Below are 22,816 nucleotides of genomic sequence, written 5' to 3'. Positions count from 1 at the left end.
TCTATCTATCTATCTATCTATCTATCTATCTATCTATCTATCTATCTATCTATCTATCTATCTATCTATCTATCTATCTATCTATCTATCTATCTTTCTTTCTTTCTTTCTTTCTTTCTTTCTTTCTTTTAATTCGTCTTGATAAAAAGAGAGAGGAGAAAACAGAAGCATGGAGAAGGAACATTCCCCTGAGTGGTTTCGTTACAGAAATAATGACGCAAGTCATTTATCTGGAACAGGAAAGAATGTAATTCCATTCCCAACCAGCAGAGGTCAGGGTTACACAGTGCTTGATTTACATCCACACGTATTATTGCGGTAAAAAAAAACAAAAAAAACCCATCTGAACTTTGAGGCGACGAATCACGTTGTTTTCAGCAACACTAAATCAATAAACAATAGGAGTACTAACCAGCATCATTTCAAAGGTGAAATATCCCTTTAAAGCAGTTTACAATGATTTTCAGGGAATTAATCGACATTTTTTTTGTTGTTGCCACATTTCTGTCATGTACTTTAAAATCCTGAGATATCTGCTTGAGTGATGTGACGTGTGTGTCGTGTGTTGGGGGGGAAAAAAAACGCAACATGTGTGTTTTGAGAAATTCCGGTGCGGTTTAGAAACCAACTGACAGTCATAGAGGAAGAAAGAGGCGAGGTGGAGGGAGGGCAGGGCCGCAGATATGTCAAGCTGCTTCACGCGGCTCAGCATGGATCCTCGCTCTTTGATTCATCACAAACAGAAAAGTTGATGATATTTTGTAATTACTTCTCCATTTGAGTCCTCGTTAACACAACAATGGAGTCCGGAATTAAGGAGATAATAGAGGAATTCATGGGGAGTGCGCTGGCGCAGTGGGTACGTCATTTATCATTTGTCACCTTGAATGAGAGAAAATTTCGACAAATAGAGGAATACAAGACGATAATGTAGGAAACGGTCGGCGCAAGCAGTTTTCTGCAGTTTGTGTTAATCCTAATAATGCTCTATCTTACATTTAAACAAATTCAGAATCTTCTTGATCAGTTTATCTTACTTACAAATACATATAGAAAGTCTAATTCAAATAAATGGCAAAGTCTCGTTGTTCTTGATAATGTGCGCAGAGAAGCAAAGGCTACTTCTCCTTTTGGCTGTTTCCTTTGCCATTTAATGACCAGCGTTTTTTTCCTCTCAGTATTAACACTTCCGTGTCCTGTAGAGCTGTTTTGAAAATGACACCATTCACTGTGCTTTACAAAAATGTGTCACTTTACTACCACAAACTAGGCTTTCACACGTAAAAATCACTATCCCGTTACTGTACTGTAATACCCCTAAATAAATCCAGGGCTACCAGTTTCCTTTAGTAAACAGAGCTCACCTGTTTGAGATTTTATCTTAGTGTAAATCCAGCTGTTCTGCGAAGGCCTCGGTGGTTTGTTGGAGAACATGAGCGAACACAGAGGTGAAGTTGTGTAGAGGGGCCACATATGGAGCTCATTAATCAGATGAGCTGTGGTGAAGGGTTTTTTTCAGCAGAAAAAGGGAAAATTGGATTAAAATTCAGATCCTGGAAGTAAACCTGTTGGAGGCAGCAAAAGACTTGAGGCTGAGGTGGAGGTTCCTCTTCCAGCAGGACAACCATAAACATAAAGATCTATTAAATGATGTAGAATAATAATAATATTGCTTTAACACATGTGAATCAAATGGCTTAGCTACCTCCTCCTGATGATAACACATTCATTTGATTAATGTTTGCTGAATTGATTTAAAGCTTTATTGCCGCTTCAGACATCACTGGTTAAGATCAAATCATTTCCACATGTTAGAAAGTTAAAGTCTGGATCTAAATCCACTTGAGAATCTGTGGAAAGAGCTGAAAAATTACGTCCAACATTCGTCCAACCTGACAGACTGAGCATTGAAGAATTGGCAGACATTTTTATCTCTACGTGTTCCAAAACATTGCCTGTAACTTTCCGATGTAAACAACAAACATTAAACCGACAAAATGTAGAAAACTATTGGAAGAGTTTGAATATTCAGTGTTTTGTCTCTGAAATAATGAGGATTTGTTTCATTTATAAGGCTGGATTTATTTAACAGGAAATCAGTTACTGTGAACTTCAACCTTCTGGTCTGTGTGCAGTGTTTATGGTGACCTATTATACTTTTGGGTTCCCTCTTGTTTGTTGCACTTCACCAATGAAAATCTCATAAATTCCAGCTTTATGTTTATTTTCTCAGTGTCTTTCGAAAGGTCACATAATCTCTGACTTCAGCCTGGTTTTCATATGTTGTTGGACATCCAAACAGCTGGAGGCTCTTAAGCTGCTCTGCTTCCTCTTACCAGACAAAGTTTGTGACCAATGGTGCGTTTTTAGAGGTGCCGCTGCAACAAAACCTTCAAAAATATTGCAGTTTGTTTTGGCAAAGCTCATCTAAGCAGAAAGAGACCTTGGCTGCTGTCCTGGTTGGCTGCTTGTCACTGTGAAGTGCTTCCCAGTGTGAAAGCATGAATCCCACCTGTTCAGCCAGGTGCATCTACTCAAGTGGCTTCCTTCCTGTGTGAAAATGTTTGGACCTGGACATATCCTTCCTCTGTCCACACTGTTTTTGCCGTTTTATTTTTGTCCACCTCTCAGTTCACACTTAAGGCTAAACCAGATTTCAAAATAATCTGACAAATTCTCCCTCCTGCAGGTTCAGCTGTTTGAGAATATGGTGGAGAACGAGACCAGCATCCAGCTCTACAGCCAGTATATGGAGGTAAACTCCGTTTCCCAGAATGCTCTGGAGCGGTACAAGAGGCTGACCAATGGGATTTTTCTCAATGAAGTCATGAGGATCATGTAAGACTATCATTTTAAGATTTTGTCTCTTTGCTGCATTGCTGCCATCCACACAGACTCCAGTGAAAGTGAGAAATAAATGCTAACTTTATTCATTTCCTTTATAAGAGGGTAAAATGGCAGATTTAGATGAGACAAATGAAATAAGAAATATAAACTGGGTAAATCAAAAACATGACCATGAAAAAACTCTGATTGAAGAGAGCAAATATATTCTCCAGTGCACAATACTTGAGTACATTAAATAGCATAAGAAATATTATCTGATCTATAAGGATATAATGAATTATTTTGATAATGTAGACAGAAAAATCAAAATCTCATTAAAAGAAAACATGTTTTCTTTCTTCTGTTTTGTTCAGAGACTTTACAATTTTTTTTACCATTAAAAATGTTTATTATTCCCATTTAAACCTGAAAAAGACCTCATATGTTAAGAACTGCATTACAAAGGATTAGTTCTGGTTGTTTGGGCTTGAAGCAAGTGTTGATTTCACTCTTCAAGGAGGTTCTTACATTTTACAGATAGAAAACAAACAAACAAACAAAAAAACCCCCCAACAATTTCCGTTTTGGAAAAATCCAGGAAGAAAACCCATGCTCCAGGTTACATTTAGAAAATCATCAGTCATAGAGTTTTTCTTCCCATCTCTGGAGGCAGAACAAGATGAAAAGATGCAAAAAAGCTTCAAACAAACTAAAGCTGTCTGTGTGATATTTATACCTTTATAATGAAGGTATTTAAAGATGTATTTTTTTTTCTGCTCAAACATTCAGCTAATTATAGACAGGATCTTAACTGTGCAACAGTCTTTGCTTTCAGAGGAGAGCGGTAATTAGAAAGTTTAACCTTGCTCTGGCGTCCTGAGACAGAAAGATCTGCGGGCTGCATAGAAATTCAACTTTCCCTTTTAAACCTGTTTTTGCAAAGAAACTCTGTTTCTGTAAAATCATGCGTGGGTGTTTTTGAAAAGAGTGATTTTGCTTCAAAGTTTTCCCTGCAACTGAACACAACATAGGACAAAAAATTAAAACAAGAAAGTTCAAATGCAACATTTAATATTTTTGCCCTAAACTTTTTCACATTTTGTAACATTGCAAACACAAACCTCAATATATTTTATCCAGATTCTACTGGGCCAACACAAAGTAGTGCACAATTGTGAAATGTAAGACAAATTGTTATTGTTATATATTTTTTTACAAACATGAAAAGTGAGTCAATATATATGGGGAGCTGCCTCTTTGAGGGTATATCTACATCTAGATATTCACATTTTGGCTTGTTGGTGTTTACAAAATGTCTTGCAGTTGGAGAATAGTGTCTGTAAACATTAACTTTCAATTTTTGCCCCAGATTTTCAGTTGGATTTAGTTTATAACTTTGACTGGGCCATTTTAAATCATCCCATTGTGGTTCTGGGTGTGTATGTAGGATATTTGGGGGGGGGGTTTAAACCAAGAATGCCCTGTATGTAGTTAGATTAACCAGTAATGAAAACAATTTATGAAACAAAGATCAAAGTAAAACATTGTGCCTCGATTCTTAAAAATGTTGGACAGGTGTATTAAATACAATATATACTGAGAGTGACAACAACAAACAGGTAGCAAAGATCTTCTAAATAGATCTGTGGGGGATAGATATGCCTCTGAATTGAAGGCAGTACATCAGATGACATGGAGTACTTGTTTGCACCTAGGGAATCATAAAACACTGCTTATGCATAAATACTTTCCAAATAGCTGATTCCCGTGAGTGTATTTCTAATTGGCGAATGTTAACATGCTAAAACGCTAAATTGAAGCGGTGAACACAGCAGACATTATATCTTGTTTTCCCTGAGCCACAGCACAGCCTCAGAGAGTTATAAGCATGGCAGCAGAATCCTAATGCTCTCTCCTTGAATAAAATGTGACGTAACATTCATCACCCACCCTTTCATAACCTCACATTGTTCTGCTGCTTCTGAGAAAGAATGGCTGGCTTGAACGTACGACCCACAAATTTCAAGTAAATCACAAAACGGGGTTCTGCATACTTGCCGTCTTGTTAGTCATCGCCACTGAATTTCTTGTCCTCTTGTTCAAATTTCTGCTGGAGTAAAGCTTCTGTCTACTGTCAGGGAAGACAAGATTTTAGTGGAGCAGGTGATTAATTTGGTCTGACCTGAGCAATGTTATTTCAGCAAATAATTACATGTGGATCCACATTACCTGCTTCTCGAGCTCATTAAGATTTTATTTACTCTGCTCAAATGAACAGTTGCATAAGAGTTTCTCCTCTGTTGCTGGGGTGTTTGATCAGTGATTTATTTCTTCTGTTCACCCAGAGACCCAAACCCCAAGGTGGAGCGACTCTACAACAGCGAGAAAGATGACCACATGCTAAGAGTCCAGAACTTCTCCATTTTAAATCGACACCTCAGGGCCTTCTACCAGGTAGGGGAGGCTCCCAGTGGGGCGGTGGTAGAAACTGAGCTATGAGATTAAATCATCAGAGGGAACTCAAAACTGTTTACCGCAGGGAATATCCGTGTTCTTATGAGTTTCCACTGGAGGAAAACCGCTGAATGCACAATGATCTTCTAGTATGTTTTGAGTTTAGTGTTATTATTAGTACCAAGTCAAGGCTGGATGATTGGACATTAAAACCTTAGACATCTCAGAGGTTGCATCTCTTTAGCATAACTTCTGTGACAATAGAGGGCAATGTCTTTTAATTTTAATTTGTGCCTTAAATGTTTAAGAAATTCATATCTTTGCTTCTTTGTTTTTTTTAAACCAAACTCCAGCGTTTTCTATGAATGCGATGATGTAATCTTCCTCTTTCAACTTAGCTTTAGCAAGTAAGCTATTAGGAAGAAATATTGCTGCAAACATGCAACACTGATACAAAAAAAACAAAACTATCAATCTAATTTTTAAGTCCTCATTCACCTTCATTAGAATCCTTTGCTTCCATAAACACTAGTGCAATCATTTTGTTGTCTGGATGGATTGAAACGCCTCAGAGCTCACTGTAAGCTAAAAAAGTCTGAAGATTCATGCTGAAACTTAACTCCAGGCTACACCAAATGGCGAGGGAGAAGAGGCTGAAAAACAGAGAAGTTGTTGACTTGCTTTAAGGTGGTAAAACAGGACAAGATGAAGCTCACGTGTCAGTCGTAGCACATTAATATTTTGCCTTAGGATACTGTATAGAGTTTGAAGTGTGTGCGGGGGTGTGACAGAGCATTTGCACAAAAGAGAAGATGAAACACAGAATTTCCATCCTCAGTAGACACGTCCTTGCATATTATCAGGCCGTGGGGTGAGGAAAAAATGGAGGAGTTTCAAGCAGGGTTTTTATTTTTATTTTTTTAGCCACATCTGTGGTTAAAGGCTATAGCATAAAAATCTCTTCAATAGCTCCCAGTATCATGCATTTCACAATGTGCGTGGTTGGCGCCTGTGGCATTTCAGGAACTGAAATGCCACAGGCCTGAGGATAATTCAAAAGCCTCTGTTCTCAGCCCAGAGAGCATTCGCGAGCACCAGTCAGGTGGACTGAACATGCGCTAGTTAGCTTATCACACAGCTTACGAACAGCGTCTACAAGGTTTCACTTCCTAATTTCTAGTGAGCCGCTAATGTCCCTTGAAAGCTCAGGGCTTCGGAAAACGCAGGCAGTAAATGGGAAGCTCTTATTAGACACGCTAGAGTTACATCAGGTGCTCTCACACTTGGCTCCACTGTCACTGAGGACGTTGGTTTCCGCATTGGTCACAGTTTTACTTCTCACTCACGCTGTTGCGACTTAGAGGCTCAGGCAAGCGTGTGACTCAAAAGACAATGAACTTAAGCCAGAGCAAGAGTGTGAAGTGAAGCTGCTCTGCTCTCAGCTTCTCCAATACATCAGTTCAGCTAATTGTAGATTATTATGTGTGAAAGCAGCGCCTTTTCACTGGATGCACCTATTTTTACTGTAAAAGTACCATTTAAAATCACTGTGAAGAAGCTATGAGTCATTGCATTGAGCCTTTTTGTGTTTTGGTCTGATTCATTTACTCTCTGTTGTTTTGATTGGCTCTGTTTAAATGACTCGCATGCATTTCAACCTTTAGCTAACAGGATTTTTAGTGTTTAGTCGCTTGACTAATAATTTATAGAGTCCTTAAAGGGATCTGTGGCAGCTAAATTATGACATTTCTTAAGGGAAAAGAGCATTTAATAAATAAGGTCTGGTTTTCTTAATTAACCTTGTGTTGGCAGAGCCCCCTAGATGCAAAGGTAAAATTGCCAACGCAGCAAATGTTTCATATAAGGTACGAGACATCTGGTTGATATATTTATTATACATGACGAAATAAGATAATGAACTTGAGACCACTGGTCTGTGAGCCGCATCTGACTGTGGTCAGAGCAGGAGGTGGAGCTACTTTATCTTTATGTGAGTTTATTGATACAGCAGATACATTTAGAGGTTTGAGAGAAGAGTATTTGTTCTCAGTCATTACATTTTTTTTTATCAGCCATTCAAACACAGGGTGTAGCTGTAGTTTTCTGGCCTGATACTGTGGTGAAATCTTTAATTTGTTTTTCATCTGCTATTAAAATTTAGGATATTGAAAGTAGCTAAACTGTCCATTAAATCCAGTGGAGCAGAAAGCAAACTGTTTGCATTTAAATTGAAATGTAGGTAGAGTTGACCTATAAGATTGCATAAAAATGTAAATGAAGCACCTCAGAATTTCACTGTAATGCTATATTTAGGTAAAACTGGCTCTTTCCCACAACTTTTATGCAATACTGTTCAAATATGTTGAACCATCTCTGTTTTTTATTGTTCTCTGAGGAGCCAGGTTTTCTAACTCCTTTTAACAGATTGCCTGTTTGATTCAGAAAAGTGCTGGAAACGTTTTGTTTCTTATGGACATAATCTCTTCTTCTTCTTTGAAAACATTTTCATTGGAGGACATTATCTCACTATCTTGCTCAAGAAGCCAGTTAGAGATAATCTGACATGAGGTTTTGCTTCTGTCTGTTTCTTTCTGACCCCTGGCAGCAAAAGGACATTTCCATCCAGACTACCCAGTGTTTCCATCCAGAAACACTGGGTTATTTAAATATTCTCTATAAACCTTAGAGATGGTTGTGTGTAAAATCCCAGTAGATTAGCAGTTTCTGAAATTCTCAGCTTTGCCCATCTGGCACCAACAACCACGCCGTATTCAAAGACAATGAAGCCGCTTTCTTTCCCAGTTTCTACTGCAGCAAGTCTGTTTCAACATGCTTAGATTGGCTGACTCTTGTTGTTAACAAGCAATTTCTATAAAAAACAAACAAAAAAAATTATATTTCAGACGTTCATCTGTTTTTGGCCAAGTTTTGAGTTTTCAGAAAAAAATTTTGGGTGCTGAAATATTGTTTTATAAGATTTATAAAATAATCTCTGGTATTTTTCATAAATTCAGCTAAAGAAACTAGAGCCAACAGTGTCTTGGAGTCAGGCTGCCAGAAGCATAAAGTGATGAGTTTTTACTCCTAAATGAGTCAATTAACAAACCAAAAAGTCTTCGTCTGAAAATGGACAGGGACTGAACTGAATATAAATAAAAAGTCTGGAGAAAAACTTTGAAAGGCCTCCAGAAAATGTTTTCCAAAGCCTGGAGAACCATCGATTACTAAAACTCTTCAGAGGCAATGCATTAAAAAAAATTGAGTTGTTAAGTATTTCAAAACTATTTATAAGAGGTGGATAAAAAGCAGTTTTTACGTTGAGAAGTTTGGATCATGAACACTTTCAAAGAATACAAGAATATCTCCCTACTTGGAAGCAAAATATTAAGAAACAAGGACAGACTTAAGACTTTTGCACAATACTTTGCCCCATATTCAACTGTCGCGGAAATCACACAGCGTAGCGCAGGCAATGTGTGTCGCTCATGTTGTTTTCACATTTCCTCTGAAGGGATGCATTACTGTACCAAGCGATTTAAATTATAGCAGCTGAGAAATTTGAGCAAATATAACCCTGAACTGTACGTGGATCTTGGCTGCACTGCCAAGCAGGGAGTTATTCACACAGAGGCCTGAGCATGCCAACAACAACAAGCCGCTGCTATATAATTTTCAGAGTGTCTAGTCTGCTGCAGGAGTCTATTTGGCATCCGGAGCGACGATGACCATGTCAGGGCTGCAGAGGCTATTATCCTGCACAGCCTGAAAGGAGCAGAGATGTAAGCTTGGCTGCACATTGCAGTTGTTAAAGGAAGTCCTTGCCTGACTCTCCTGCTGTACAGTTTATAAATTAAAACAAGGAGCTGCGATTGCGACTCGTTCCTGCAGCCTGATTTTCCCTTTGATGGATGTGAACAGACTTCCAGAGCATTTGGGGACGGAGCTCGCCAGCATCAGAGTGTGGCTTTTTGACAGAAATGTTTTTAATTACCATGGATGCTGCTCTTGTCTAAGACTAATTAAATAAAATGAGCAGCAGAAGGATCACCTGCTAAACTCTGACTGCATTAGCTGTAGGAGGAGGCGGAGGAGCGCGCTGCAGACCCGCACCACGAAGCCTCCGCTGCTGCCAGGGAAGCCAGGTTTTCTGGATGGGAAATGTCTGAGGCGTCTGCAGTCCAGCTTGATTCAGCGTCATTTGATAGAGCCAGGAGATTTGTCCAAGAGCTCAGAGCACAAATTACAACTCGATGAAACAAGCTGACCACGATGTTGGGCCTTCTGCCGCTCCTCCATCATGCCGTTTCCTCTGAAGCACATTATAGATGCTTTGTTGAACAATCAAGAGTTTATTCTGTTTGGCTTTAGAGGCTGGAAGTTTATTAGCTTTAGTAATCTCTGCCTTTTAGAAGAGTTTCTAAATGTGGAATAAGTGGATTTATTTCACATTTAGATCATACAGTCAGATTATACAAAAAAAAGAGTGAAAGTCTGACAAAAGTATTCACTCTTTTGAACCGTTTTTGTCTTATTGCAAACATAAATGTCAGTTCATTTATTGGAGATGTTTTGTGGTTGGTTGAATTCATGTGTAATAGAGATTTCAGTCAATATAGAACCATTTTTACTGCAATTAGGTAAAATACTTTAGAGGTATTTCTACCAGTTTTATAGTTCTAGAGAATAAAGTGTTTATTTTTCTTCACAAAAGGATTCAAGCTCAGTCAGATGAGATGGAGAGCGTCTGTGGGCATCAATGATCAGATTTCGCCTCACATTTCAAGATGGAAATACGTCTTTACTTTGACTAGGCCATTCTGTCACAGTAATATGACTATATGTTTAGGACTGTTGTCTTGCTGAATCGAGTCTTCTGCTTGACAGTAGAGGTTTCTTCCAGAATCTATATTCCTATCAGCAGCTTCACTGTCCCTGCTAAAGAGAACCGTCCCGCAGCATGATGGTGCCATCACCACCTTCTTCCATATGTTTGTCGTGTTCCCCATCAAATCTTTTCTTGTCAGATCTGCTAAGAGCAACAGGTTACTCTACCTGAGGTCTGCAGCTCCTCCAGAGTTGCTATTATCCTCCTGGCTGCTTTCTGTGATCAGTCCTTCAGTTTAGATGAAAGGCCTTTTTCTGACCAGTTTACAGAAATTAAACTGAGATTGGTTGTGTTGATCTTTATTTAGAGGTGAAACGAACCCTCTGTATTCAGAGGTTAGGAACCATAGCTGCCTGCAAATTACAAAAATCGCTGAACTTGAAACACTTCCTAAAAACATTTACAAATGCGTATTTTAATAGTTTAAACACCAAGCATATCTTAATATTCAGTAGCATGCACAGCGGAAAATATTTTAGCATTACTACAGAAGCCACCTCTTTATCTTCCTGTCTATCTTGGGTCTGATTTGCAAATGAAAGTCAGCAGCGTATCAGCTAGCTTTGTGTCGAGGTTTTCAGCTTCCTAAGCTGCATTTTCTTTCGAATATTTTAGATGTGCTCTACAAAAATTCCACAAATAATTTGGAGTTACTCTGCACAGAAAAATCTCTGAATGCTGAACTGCTTGTAGGCAGAGGGTGTTACGCAGTTTTTATATATAAAAAAGAGAGAACAGTGTATTATTTTTCTTTTTACTTCTCAATTATGCTGCTTTCTCACATGAAGCCCCAAGAAAGTCCTTGCTTAAAATATGAGTGAATATCGAAAGGTTTAAGAAGCACTTATATGTTTGCAATGCTCTGTAAATCTGCAACAAAAGCATCTTCTCATCTAAAACAAGAAAAACTTCAATATTTTAATGTACAGATTTTATGAAGAGCAGTTTGTTGGTAATGTTAGCCACTGTGTGCTGCCAGTAACTCTTGATGTAAGTGACGTCTGATGTGATCTTTGTGTCTCAGGGTTTGTCCCGGTGCCCACATTACCCTAATATTATTACAGAATCAGAGGCGATAACTGAAAACACTTCACCAATTTTTATTCCTGTAATAACATTACCCCTTTCTCTTTGTTTTTACTAAATGGATGCAATTTAGAAATTATAGAAGCAGGAATATGTTAAAGCAAATTTCACCGAGCCTTCTTGAGCTGAAATGGTGCAATAAATGCCTTCTCATTTGGCGTCTTCTCTTTGTTTACACTACAAATTACAGCAGCCCGGTGGAAAATGTGGCTCCTGGCATTAATCCAGCCCCACTTTCTGCAGACAGACCGGGCCGACGAGAAAATTACTTGTGCTTAACTCTCCACATTCATCCTTTTCATACAGGAAGACCTGCAGCAGTTGATCCTCATGCCTCTCCCAAATGTTGCCATACTGGGGCAGGACCCCCTAACAGGTACGAGATAACAAGATGATCCTATCAGTGGCGCGTGTCTCAGCCTCCAGAAACTCATTATTTCATGCACGAGTCCGTATCTGGGCGATCTATGAAGCACATTAAGGTGATAATGATGGGGGGACTGTGGAGCATGATGATGATGATGATGATGATGATGATAATGAGGATGATGACAGTTATTTCTGTGTCCTCAGAGGCGGCTGTGGAAGAGCTGCGGAGACTGCTGCTGCTCTTACTGGGATGTGCAGTACAGGTGATCTCACACACACACACACGCACACACACACGCACACACACACACACACACACACACACGCACGCACACGCAAAGGGAGGTAATTACACAACATCCATTTTTAGATGAGTATCATAAAACCAAAACTTCTTTCCTTTTAAAAATTGCCTTAATGGGGATTTTTTTGGGCTCCAACTAACTAATTATTTTTGGTAATTGGTTATTCTGTCGATTATTCTGATGATTAATTGGATAAAAAAAAATGAGATGCAAATTTTTTCATTTAGCACTTAAGTTTATTTTATGCTGTTTCAGAAATGCATAAAAATGCATAAAAAATAATTCAATTACTTTCTTTAAAATAAGAAAATGTGGTGAATGCTTAATTATTTTTAGCAAAAAATGCAACAAAAAATCTTTTTGCCTTTACCTTCCGGTTCGGCCTTTTTTCGGGTTTGTTTTTTTTTTGGTTTACTTGTTTATTTTTTTTTTGGAAAAAAGTCATTAATAGTAGGTAATACTAGAGCTGTGCCACTAGTTCTGTGTAGAACATATTTACTGACAGATTTTTTAAACATTTTTTTTAAATGCAAAATATAATTACTGCTTTGACCGTGCTGTTCTTTCAACAAATGGCCTTTACTCCAGTTAATGATTAACCGATTACTAAATTAGTTGACAGTCATTTTAATAATCAATTAATCTGATAGTTTAAGCCTCAACATTTTTTTAAGCTTTTATTTATTTTTTGCTTATATCAAAGGTTCCTGAGTTCAACTTAGACCAAAGCAATGAAGAGCTGTTTCAGCTGACATGTTAAAATCGCCGCACTGAAAATGTGCAGTTACCTTAAGCCTCCACTTGCTTCACTCGGGAAATGATTGGAAATAATTCACCTGGCACAATTAGCCTGGCGCTTCTCGTCCTTGGAAGTTTCTTCTCTCCTTCTCCACAGAAATATTCAAGCTCATCTCCAGGACTTTCACAGTTTCCCTGATTATTCTTTCCTGAAGCCATTTGTGCTTCTTCTTGGCAGCTTGCTCTGCGCTGCTGAAGGGAACTCAGGATCTCTGCCATGGTGATAAGTGTTAAAGCCAGAGTGATAAGCCAGGAAGTCTGTTGACGGTTCCAAACTTGAATCAGTGGCGGCATCTGAGCCTTGGGGACACTGAAGAAACGTTCCCCCATCATTATCTCCACATGTCGAGCTTTTTACTCCCATACAATGGTTGTGTTTAGACAAAGTTCTGTTTAAACGTGATATTTCTCTTAAAACAAGCGACTGGTTTATGCTTTTGCCTTTTATTGGTGGGAAAAAAAGATACAAAACAATTCACTACCAATTAAAGGCCAAATGAACGAGTCATATGTTTCTTTCTGTGCCGTTTTAAGAAGAGTCTCTGAAGATTAAAGAGATTTTGAAGCCAAAGATGAGGAGCGAAACAGAAACATCAATGAAGTCGATCTACTATCGTAAATAGCTGCGATGCTTTCAAGGGTTTTAAATGCAGGAATTTTTAATTACCTGACAAAATGTTGCAATAAACAGCTTTTTCTTCTCTGATCTAAAGAAATTCATCCCAAGGATTCATACACGGTTCAATGGTGTGTGAATCCAGTCACCATGTAATTTAAAATTTTTATGATCTGAAAGCATTTTCCACTTTTACTATAGCTTGTTTTTCTGGTCTTTTAGAAAGAAGTTTTTTTATGTGTTCCTAAGCCTGCATATTGCTTTGTACCCGTATCAGATGTCCTTTTTTTTTAATCTTAGCCTGGTTTTGTATTTGCTGGTTTTGTGCGATGTACAACCCAAAATTTTAAAGTGAATTATTCAGGAGAACCTTCAGCTGACTAAATAATACGAGCCTTACCTTGTGGGGACTGCTTTTTTTCCAAATACAAATCACATTTGTGCATGCACTTCATTCCTCCTCCTCATTTGTTTTGCAGTGTGAGAACAAGGAGACCTTCATCCAGCAGATCCAGTCTCTGGACATCGAGACTCAGGCAGCCATTGCCATCTGTATTCAGCAGGTAAGTGAAGATGTGTGAAATAAATCAGATGCAGCCCTTCCTAAAAAAATAAAAGGTTTTCGCTGGGGTATATTTTGTCCTGGGGAGAGTTTGTAAAGAACACATTTGTCCCTAAATAATATATTGCGCAGTATTTCTGTGGTGTCTGCCTGTAGGCAAAGAGAGCTGGATTATTATTCCTCTTTCTGATGCTACAAGTAAGTGTGAAAATGAGCTAGTTGTCATTCTGCCGGCTGCCTTGTCGAGACCTCTGGCTGCCCCATGGTGATGGATCTTCCACCCGTCATGTCCACCTCTCCACCTCCACCTCTGTCACATCACCGCTTCATCTTTTCTTGCTTTTTGTCATTCCCCCTCGTCTGTTAAAGCATAAATGCCACTTGGCTCCCTCTTTGAAAATACCCCCTCCATTAATAATTGCCAGCTTCACAAAAACAGCATGCTGAATACCAGCGTGGCTGAATTTCAGGAACAGCGTGTAGCCCACCAGCCTTTTTATTGCCAAAGTTTCCAGCCTAATAAATCACAGAGGTGAGAAGTGCTCCTCCTGCGTAGATGGATGCATCCCCTGCTTCCTGCTCATATGGCCTCCACCCGCGAACCTCTCAAAGCCATCAACATGATCATTAGTTTTGCATGCATGAGTCGAGCCAGGCAGAATGTAAAATGTACTTGTTTCTAATCTACGCAGATGCTTGGTATTCAACGCACACTCGCTCTGCCTGGAGGGCTTGTTCCCTGATCTCCTGGTTGGATCAGACTTACATTGATTTTTATCGCAGGAACCTGAAGAACTGTCCTTGCTGCAGGTGACTCAGGATCCGAGAGCGGTGCTGCCTCTTCAGTGGGAGGAGCTGGTGGAGGCAGAAGGTGCAGAGTTACAGCTGGTCTTCAGCTCCATGGCCAAGCAAGTCCAGAGCCTGCTGGCACAGAGAGACACACACCTGGAGGTTCGTATGGTCACAAATCGAGGAATAACTACCTTCTTCCAGGAGAAAATCTGGGTGAGAGCATCCAGGCATGCATACCAACTAATGCACAAAATTATTATTACCGTTATATAATTAGATTTTAAGAGACAAGTGGATGAAAAGCCCAGATTTGATTTATAGAAACGTGTTTGTTAAATACAGCGGTGGACAGCTGAAATTAATTAGCCCTGCAAAGTTTAACTGATTAAAACCAAAAAGTACATATGCTGGAAAAAAGTAAAAATAGTTTATCATCAGCATTTATAAAGAGCCTCAGCAGCTGAAACAATGTGCTTGATGTCAGAGATAAATAAGCTAAAAGAAAAGATCAAATAAAATTACAAAATGAAACACAGCAATGTGAGGAAATTAAAAACTTAAAACAATACCACAAGGCAGCACTCTGCAGGATGTTGTGACGACTTGGTGAGGGAATTGATTAAGTTGTCCAAATTTATTAAAAGCATGTGCATATATATCACTTGTGAAGAGACTTTGTGGAAACCTGTGGCTCGAGAAATAAAGCAAAGTACAAGCAGAAAGATATTTAGAAAAAGGTCCAAAAAATATTTCTAAATAGTTATATGGAAGATGAAACACATAAATAGTTAAATATGTTTAGATAAATATAGTATAAAATTAGGTTTTTTGTGCAAGATTGGATGCAGGATATGTTTGACAAAGATATGCATTATTTGAAGTATTGAAACTGAAACATCCATGTCGATATAAAGCTCTTGTTTGTTATTATTGAGAAGTCATTCCTCAAGAGCTCCAACAAAGATGAAATAGTTTAATTTGCTCCTCTGCATGTTATCAAGTTCTCCAGGAACATGCAAACTACCCATTCCTTTGATTCAGGTGTGTTTAAAAAGGGAAACATTTAAAGCATGCAGGACGCAAGTAGGGCTGATCAGCTGATACTAACATGTGAAACCAATCTTATCCATTGATCTTATTCGCTGATCTTATCTGCAAACGTCTAAAAAAAACTGCCACTGTCCCCTTTTGCTCTGCTGTGAAAGACGGACGGACTGACAGACCCGGCCGCCAGCTCACATCTAAACTTTTCACGTAGACGGGACCCGAGTCTGTCCTCGGGCCAGTTCCAGCATGTGAAGTTAGAACAAATTTGTACTTTTTCACAGATATTGCTCAATGATTTTTATGTACGTTTAATAACCAACACTGACAGTGTCGGCTTTAAGAAATTATTAATCGAAATTTTAATCTTCAGATGTTTTAAAGATCGATAATTGGACAGGAAACTGTAACCTGTCCTCCTCTGACACCGGTCCTTCAGGATTTATTTGGACACTTTCCGTATTTTGCTGGTTAAAACAGTTTCAGAGTTTTCTATCTGCTGTTTCCCTCAATAAACACAATCTTTGAAATGCCTCAGTATCACTCTTTCCTCGACGCATTTAGGTGTCAATTTATAATAATAGTGTCTATAATCCATGCTAGAAGTGTGTAATTCTAAAGGGTGAGAACCTGACTTTGTACATAGATGAAGCCTTTGTTTTCACACACTTCCACCTTATTTAGAAATGCATTCATTTCACATTCTGTGGAGTTTCTTTTGGTACCGAGTGTGTGATTCTGAGAGTGTGATTGTTAAGTTATATTTACATTTATTTGCATAGTTAAATGGAGGCATGTCTGGTGTTAGGGCATCTCCAATTCAACATGTTTCAGGACATACAAAGGAAAGGCTTTGATTCCTGCCAGCCCAGCCAGCAGTAACCTTTTCAGGAAGGGAGTGCGATGCTGCAGTACGTAGGACAGACCGTCTGCTCTTCTGTTTTAACACAAAACAAAGAAGAAAACAGTGAAAAGGCGTGTCGGCCATAGCAAACCCGCAGCATCCACAGCTCCTTTGTGTCTGAGAAACGTTGTGGTTTTCGTAAACTTTTCACCTCTAAGGGGAAGGACTTTTATGGATATAAAGGAGTCATATTTTCTCTACCATATAGGTGAAGTCCTAAAATCCAAAACATGAACTAAAAAGCTAAAATAAATAGTAGAAGTTATCTTTAGTAAGGTATCTCTCTCTCTCCCGTTGCTCTCTGGGTGCTGTCAGTTTGTCATCACTTCCTTCTGTCATTGTGGTAAACAGAGCATTTCCTGTGTATGTGCAAAATAAAAATAACCTTGGTAAATATAGACCTTACTAAATGAACTTGATCAAAGCATTTGCAAATGCTAAATAGAAACCATTATTTAAAAACCATATAGTTTATAATAAGCAAATAAAAAATACACAGTGCTGTCTGCATGGTGAGTTTAAATACTAAAAATATAAAATGTTATTTTCTAAATAAATTCTTCCTTTTCATCTGACTTAAAACTTTCTGTAGGAAAAGTATTTTGAGACATGGTGTAACCAACTCTTTTATATTTTTCTAAGCTAATTTAATCTGTAATTTATTCTAATTTTCTGTGAATTTAGACATATTTCACATCACTAAACCTGCCAATATTTGGCAGAAATCTTTTTATGCTGCATTAAATGAAGTCTTAAGGATGTTTTAAAGAGTTCTCTGCCTTCTTCCTCAGAGGATAGCGGAGTTGTGTCAGGAGCGTGAAACCCACGGCGATTCAACGCAGACGCAGCTGGGGGGCCATCTTGATGATCAGCCGCAGAGTCTGACCCTCCAGCTGGCCGACAGCAAGGCCAAACTCCGCCGCCTCAAACAACAACTGTGAGTGTTTGTGTGCTTTCCAACAAATATTACATTCCCCATAAGAAGAAGTTCTGTTTTATGGGCTAGGGGTCGAGTTTAGGGTGTGAAATGAGTAATGGTCAGGTTTAGCGTAAGGGTTACAGAAATGAATGTAAGTCAGTGTGAAGATAGAAAAATGTAGTGTGTGTGTGTGTGTGTGTGTGTGTGTGTGTGTGTGTGTGTGTGTGTGTGTGTGTGTGTGTAAGAAAAGCCCTGGAGAACCTTTAGTAAAGTTGTCATAAAGGTCAGCGTTAATGATGTGCAAATTTTGTCTCTCCTCTCAATGCACAAAAATGACTTGTTTCTCAGCAACGACTCGGGTTCTCAGTGTAACAATCTAATATCCACTGTGTATTAAAATGTATTCAAAGGTCAAAGTTCGGCTAAAAGTCACAAGTTATAATTTCAGGGTTTTTTTATGTCTTTCCTGCTTATGTGCTTTTATCCTTGTACTTTTTGCTTCAGCTATCAGAGATCTGACCATAAGGAAGCATCAGGAAGCTAAAGCATTCAGCTCTGAGAGTTTTATGGGTTTTTTTTTTTTCAGGGAAGATAAAGGTGATCAGATTTTGGATTGCAAGCAGGAGATTCAGACGATGGAGGATCAGCTGAAGAAACTTCAAAAAGAGGTTCGAAGATGTACCACAGTCTGGATATACACAAAAAAATAAAAGATTTATTTTTTATCCCTGATACTGATCTGAGTCAATTATCAGTAAAGCCTCTGCTGATAGTCACAATTAAAATTGAAATTAGTAGAGGCTCAAGCTACTTTGGCGCCTTGGGTGGGATTATAGTTTCACGTTTAACAAGTCCACATGAATTAACTGTTAAAATTATAAAACATTTGGCTGTTTGAAAATGCAAACTATAAATAATTAGCCTGGCCTGCAGGAGGATGACAGAAAACAACTTTAGTTTGGGAGTAGAAAAGAACTACTGTCCTATAACCAGTCATTAATACGCGAAAAATGTGAATAATAAACTGCACTTTTTTTGATTATAGGATAAGTTATATTGTATTTACTTGAGTTTAAATCTGTCTGGACAACTGGATAAAATTGAGTTCATATATATATATATATATAAAACCACCTGGATATGATATGACATATGGGTTCAAATCCCATCCTGTTGTCTTCCTGCATGGAGTTTGCATCCATGCATGTTGTGCATGTATGGCTCTCCCATGGTATCCTGGCATGGAAACAAAAGTTTTAGGTAACAAGTTAAGGTAAATTAGATAATAATGAGGTATGAATGTGAGCATAGTCGTTTCCTTTGTGTGTCTCTGTGTTGCTCTGTGATGGATTGGCATTTTAGACAATGGATAAATAAACTGAATTTAACAGTTTTATTGACTAATTTTCTGGAAATCCTAATTTTTCAGAAAAATGGTTTAAACATAAATAAATAAATGTATCAGTAATTTTAATGAATCAGTAATTTATTAAATACACAATTGAATGTAAAACACGACCATTTTTAATTTAAACTCTTTCTAAAATCCTTATTTCTTCTCTGCTGCGCTACAGAGCAGTTCATCAAATTATCTAAACCATCGCTTTGTTTTTTTTTGGCGCTATCAGCAAGTCGACTTGAGAGTAAATATATCAACTAGTTCTGAAAATACAGAAGAAGAAACTTGTAGAAAAACTTCATGCACCGGCAATCTATCCTTAAAAATAATAATAAAACACCTATGTCTTGTTTTTTGCACTGTAAAAATGACACAAAGAATGCATTTTATCATCTGGAGAACAGAGTTCGACCATTTCTCTCAGTCCGGCGCAGAGACACTGATATCTACTTTTATAACATGACAAATTGATTACTGTAATTCTCTGATGACTGATCTTTCTATGGAAACCACAGTGCCACTGCAGTTATTACAAAACGAAGCTGCAAAAATGCTGACTTGGTTTAAATGAGAACTCCCACCAACTTTAATGTCGCTGCAGCGACTGCATGGGCTTGGTAGAATCAACGTTAAGATACTCTCACTGGTTTGAAATGCATGTTACGTTGCAGTCTCTCACCTCGGATAACTTACCTAATTTCTAAATGGGAGAAATCCCAGTAACACTTCACCTGAAAGCTGCAAACATTCCTTTAAATTAGGATCTGCTGGGAATGGATTGTGAGCACATTCTGTGCTCACAGTCAAAGGCACATTTTCTTCTTCTTGCATCATACTCTGCTTTGGCTTTTCTGCACATCCTCCCTTGATCAATGCTCAACCCTGTTTGCTGTGTGTGATTCTGTGTCTTGTGTTCCTCCAGAACCGCTCCCTGCAGAACGAGGTGAGGGGAATGCGCACGCTGCGGGACGAGCTGGACTGCGCCCGGGAGCGAGCTGCACGGACCGAGCAGCTCCAGGTTGAGCTGCAGAGCTGCAAACACAGACTGCGCAGCCTGGAGCTGACTCGCACTCAGCTGAAGGTACAAATGCAAACAAAATGCTAGCATACATCTCTAAAAACACATTGAAACTGGTTGCAGTCCCAGCCAAATCGGAGATATTAAAACCTTCAGTAAAGCATATCTGTAACCCCATAATTCTTCTTGCAGGAAGTGGTAATATGAATATAATCAGAGAAGCTCATATCAAAAAGATCTCAAATTAAATTCACCTTGGAATAGCCAATATCCGACAGTAAAAAGTGTCATTTAATCTTATTATTATTCCCTCTTACGGCCCTCAGTGTTTCACTCAAAAGCGAGCGCGAACAACTATGAAATCCAAAGCCATAGAACAAGATTATACTGCTTGATGTCATCTGGATTTACAGCTCAGAGCTGCTCCGTTGACGAGGAGGAGCAGGAGTTTGCCTCTAGTCGCTGGAACTTTTACAACTAAATAAAATTTATTCTGAACTAGCTGAAATGTTCTGGGGCAGAAAATGTCCTCACATCCTTGTAAAACATCTCCTGGTGTCCTCACTGTCACCTTCTCTGACTTATTTGATTCATTCTTCCTTCTGGCTACGTCCTTGCACTTGTTAGTTTACCCAGTTTGTTGTGAAATAAATGCCACAAACACTTGTCAAAGCAAAAGCTAAATTAATAGTTGAATCTGTAAACATTAACTCATGACCTGCGTCTCTAAATGAGTAATTAAATGTTTTTCTGCACTGTTTTTTTGGGGCTCATCCTTTTATTGTTGTCTCTACAAGGTCGGTAAACACAAGGACACACTTCAATTAAAAGAGGTTGAAATTATTTAGAACTGCCATTAGAAATATTACTTCACTGAGTTTGTGTAAGAAAATAAATTTGACTTTCTCTCTTTCCTGTAAGGATGAATGAACGGCTTCTAGTCCTGTCACACTGCTGTGAAATGTTTCGTTTTGACAGACGGAGATTCAGCTATGGAGAAAATTAAGAGACATCTTAAAATGATCAGTTTCTCTGCTTTACTTTTAACAGGTCTATGTTTGCATAAAATGAACATTGTTCTTTTACTTTCCGAACTACTGACAACATGTCTCAGAAATTCCATGCAAAAATTTAGCATTTATTTGCAGAAAATGAGAAATGATCAAATTAAGGAAAAAGATGCTCAAATATTGCAAAGAAAACAAGTTCATATTCGTGTAGGAACTACAATACTAATGTTTTAGCTCAGGAAGAGTTCAGAAATCAATGTTTGGTGGAAGAACCATGAGGTTCAGTGCTGTCATCTCTTCATGTTTTCCAGAGCTGCACAACACAATAATGCCACTGCATTCACAATTTGATCGTGAAGGAAGCCTGACAGCCTACCCTGCAATGATATTTTTGATATCATCACTTTCCTAAAATAATTTTTGCAAAAAGTGATTTTGGCAACAAAATTCCCACTTCTTTCTTCCCAAAACATAATATATGCAAATAATAATAATAATAATAATAATCACTCTTATCTAAGAATGACTTCGGAAGGCGACGATATGTGAAAACATTTTGACTCCATGAGCGACGCAGATTTTCTACGATTATCACAAATATCTGGCATTCATACTAAATGTACCACAATGGACTCAAATATCTGAGTAAGGATGGTGAACGTGATCTCATGGTTCATTGTTCACTCACCTCAGGTTGTTGGATGCTTGAAACTGGTGTAGCAATCTACTTTGTGGTTTATCCTACAAATAATGATCTGACCATTTGAGGAACTGCAGATCATTGATGATCAAGTGATCCCAAACATGGATAAATAAATTTAAAGGGAGAGTGTAATGCTGCTGTGCCTGTCTGTCCTGACGCAGCACCAACATTTCTACTACACATCTACTATTCAGAGCAAATGAAAACCGACACAAATACTTCAGCGATTTGACAGAACTTAATCTTCCACAAAATGCCTTTCATTTCCTCATGTTTAACCCCGCAAAGTGTTTTTTTTTACTTTTTAGCAGTGTGACAGAAGCATGAATATAGAGGATTTTCCACAGTAAGAAGCTGAGAGTGACTTTTTCCCCATTCCAGACTACATTTGCTCTCCTTTGAAATTAGTGTAAAATATATTCCATAGCCGATATCAGCTTTTGAGAGTTTTTTCACTCAATTTGGTGTCAGACTGGCGAATAGTTCACATGCTGTGGAATTGAAATTTTCCCTGCATCTCTGCAGACTTCTGCTCTTTCTGCTCCTGTAGAAGAGCAGGATTGCTCCTCATGATGTTTCTGTAAATGCGATTTCTTTCTGTACCGTGAAGCAGAGCGCATCCCCATGTCATCTGATGCCGACAAGCTAACATGGTTCGGTTCTGAGATGAGAATCCACCTATGTAGAGGCTCAGACTCTCCTGCAATGAATTCGGAATAATAAAAAAAGGGCATCAATGCACAGATGGAGACATTTTTCTGCTATCGTTACCTCTCATGGTGAAGCATCTGAAAAATACTTCTGATCGCTCGCTGGATCTTGTTCCTGTCAAACTTTGACTCTAAAGTTATTTTTTTCTTAATTACAATCACAACTCAAATATGGTTGTTAATTTTTCTGTCAATAAATCATATGATCATAAAGAGCTGAACCAAAAAAAAAAAAACCCTTCAAATTTAAAATTATTTAATTCAACACAGAAGTTTTGACAGGAAATGAGACACAAAGGAAATGCACAATGAATATCAATTTATATACATTGTACTAATAACTATCTCAGTAATTATTTAAAAAATCTTCTTGAATTAAATAATCTTTATTTTATAGCAATAAAATCAGATCAGAT

General features: G+C 38.3%; 1 protein-coding gene across 1 annotated transcript in view; it reads left to right on the top strand.

The window, feature by feature from the left end:
- The first annotated feature begins 627 nt into the window (after window positions 1-627).
- ccdc88b (coiled-coil domain containing 88B) overlaps window positions 628-22,816 on the top strand; it is a 58,643-nt gene continuing 36,454 nt past the window's right edge. The window contains exons 1-10 of the mRNA XM_016670566.1: window positions 628-859; window positions 2,690-2,838; window positions 5,172-5,280; window positions 11,558-11,627; window positions 11,825-11,883; window positions 13,819-13,902; window positions 14,712-14,852; window positions 17,433-17,578; window positions 18,147-18,228; window positions 19,882-20,040. Coding sequence (XP_016526052.1) covers window positions 800-859; window positions 2,690-2,838; window positions 5,172-5,280; window positions 11,558-11,627; window positions 11,825-11,883; window positions 13,819-13,902; window positions 14,712-14,852; window positions 17,433-17,578; window positions 18,147-18,228; window positions 19,882-20,040 — 1,059 coding nt within the window. The 5' untranslated portion in view covers window positions 628-799. The remainder of the gene's footprint in view (window positions 860-2,689; window positions 2,839-5,171; window positions 5,281-11,557; window positions 11,628-11,824; window positions 11,884-13,818; window positions 13,903-14,711; window positions 14,853-17,432; window positions 17,579-18,146; window positions 18,229-19,881; window positions 20,041-22,816) is intronic.

The sequence above is a fragment of the Poecilia formosa genome, unplaced genomic scaffold (assembly GCF_000485575.1).
Source record: "Poecilia formosa unplaced genomic scaffold, Poecilia_formosa-5.1.2 Scaffold35, whole genome shotgun sequence".
In the NCBI taxonomy this organism is placed as follows: Eukaryota; Metazoa; Chordata; class Actinopteri; order Cyprinodontiformes; family Poeciliidae; genus Poecilia; species Poecilia formosa.
Note: the sequence above shows the minus strand (reverse complement) of the source record. Positions and strands in the feature narration are given on the sequence as shown.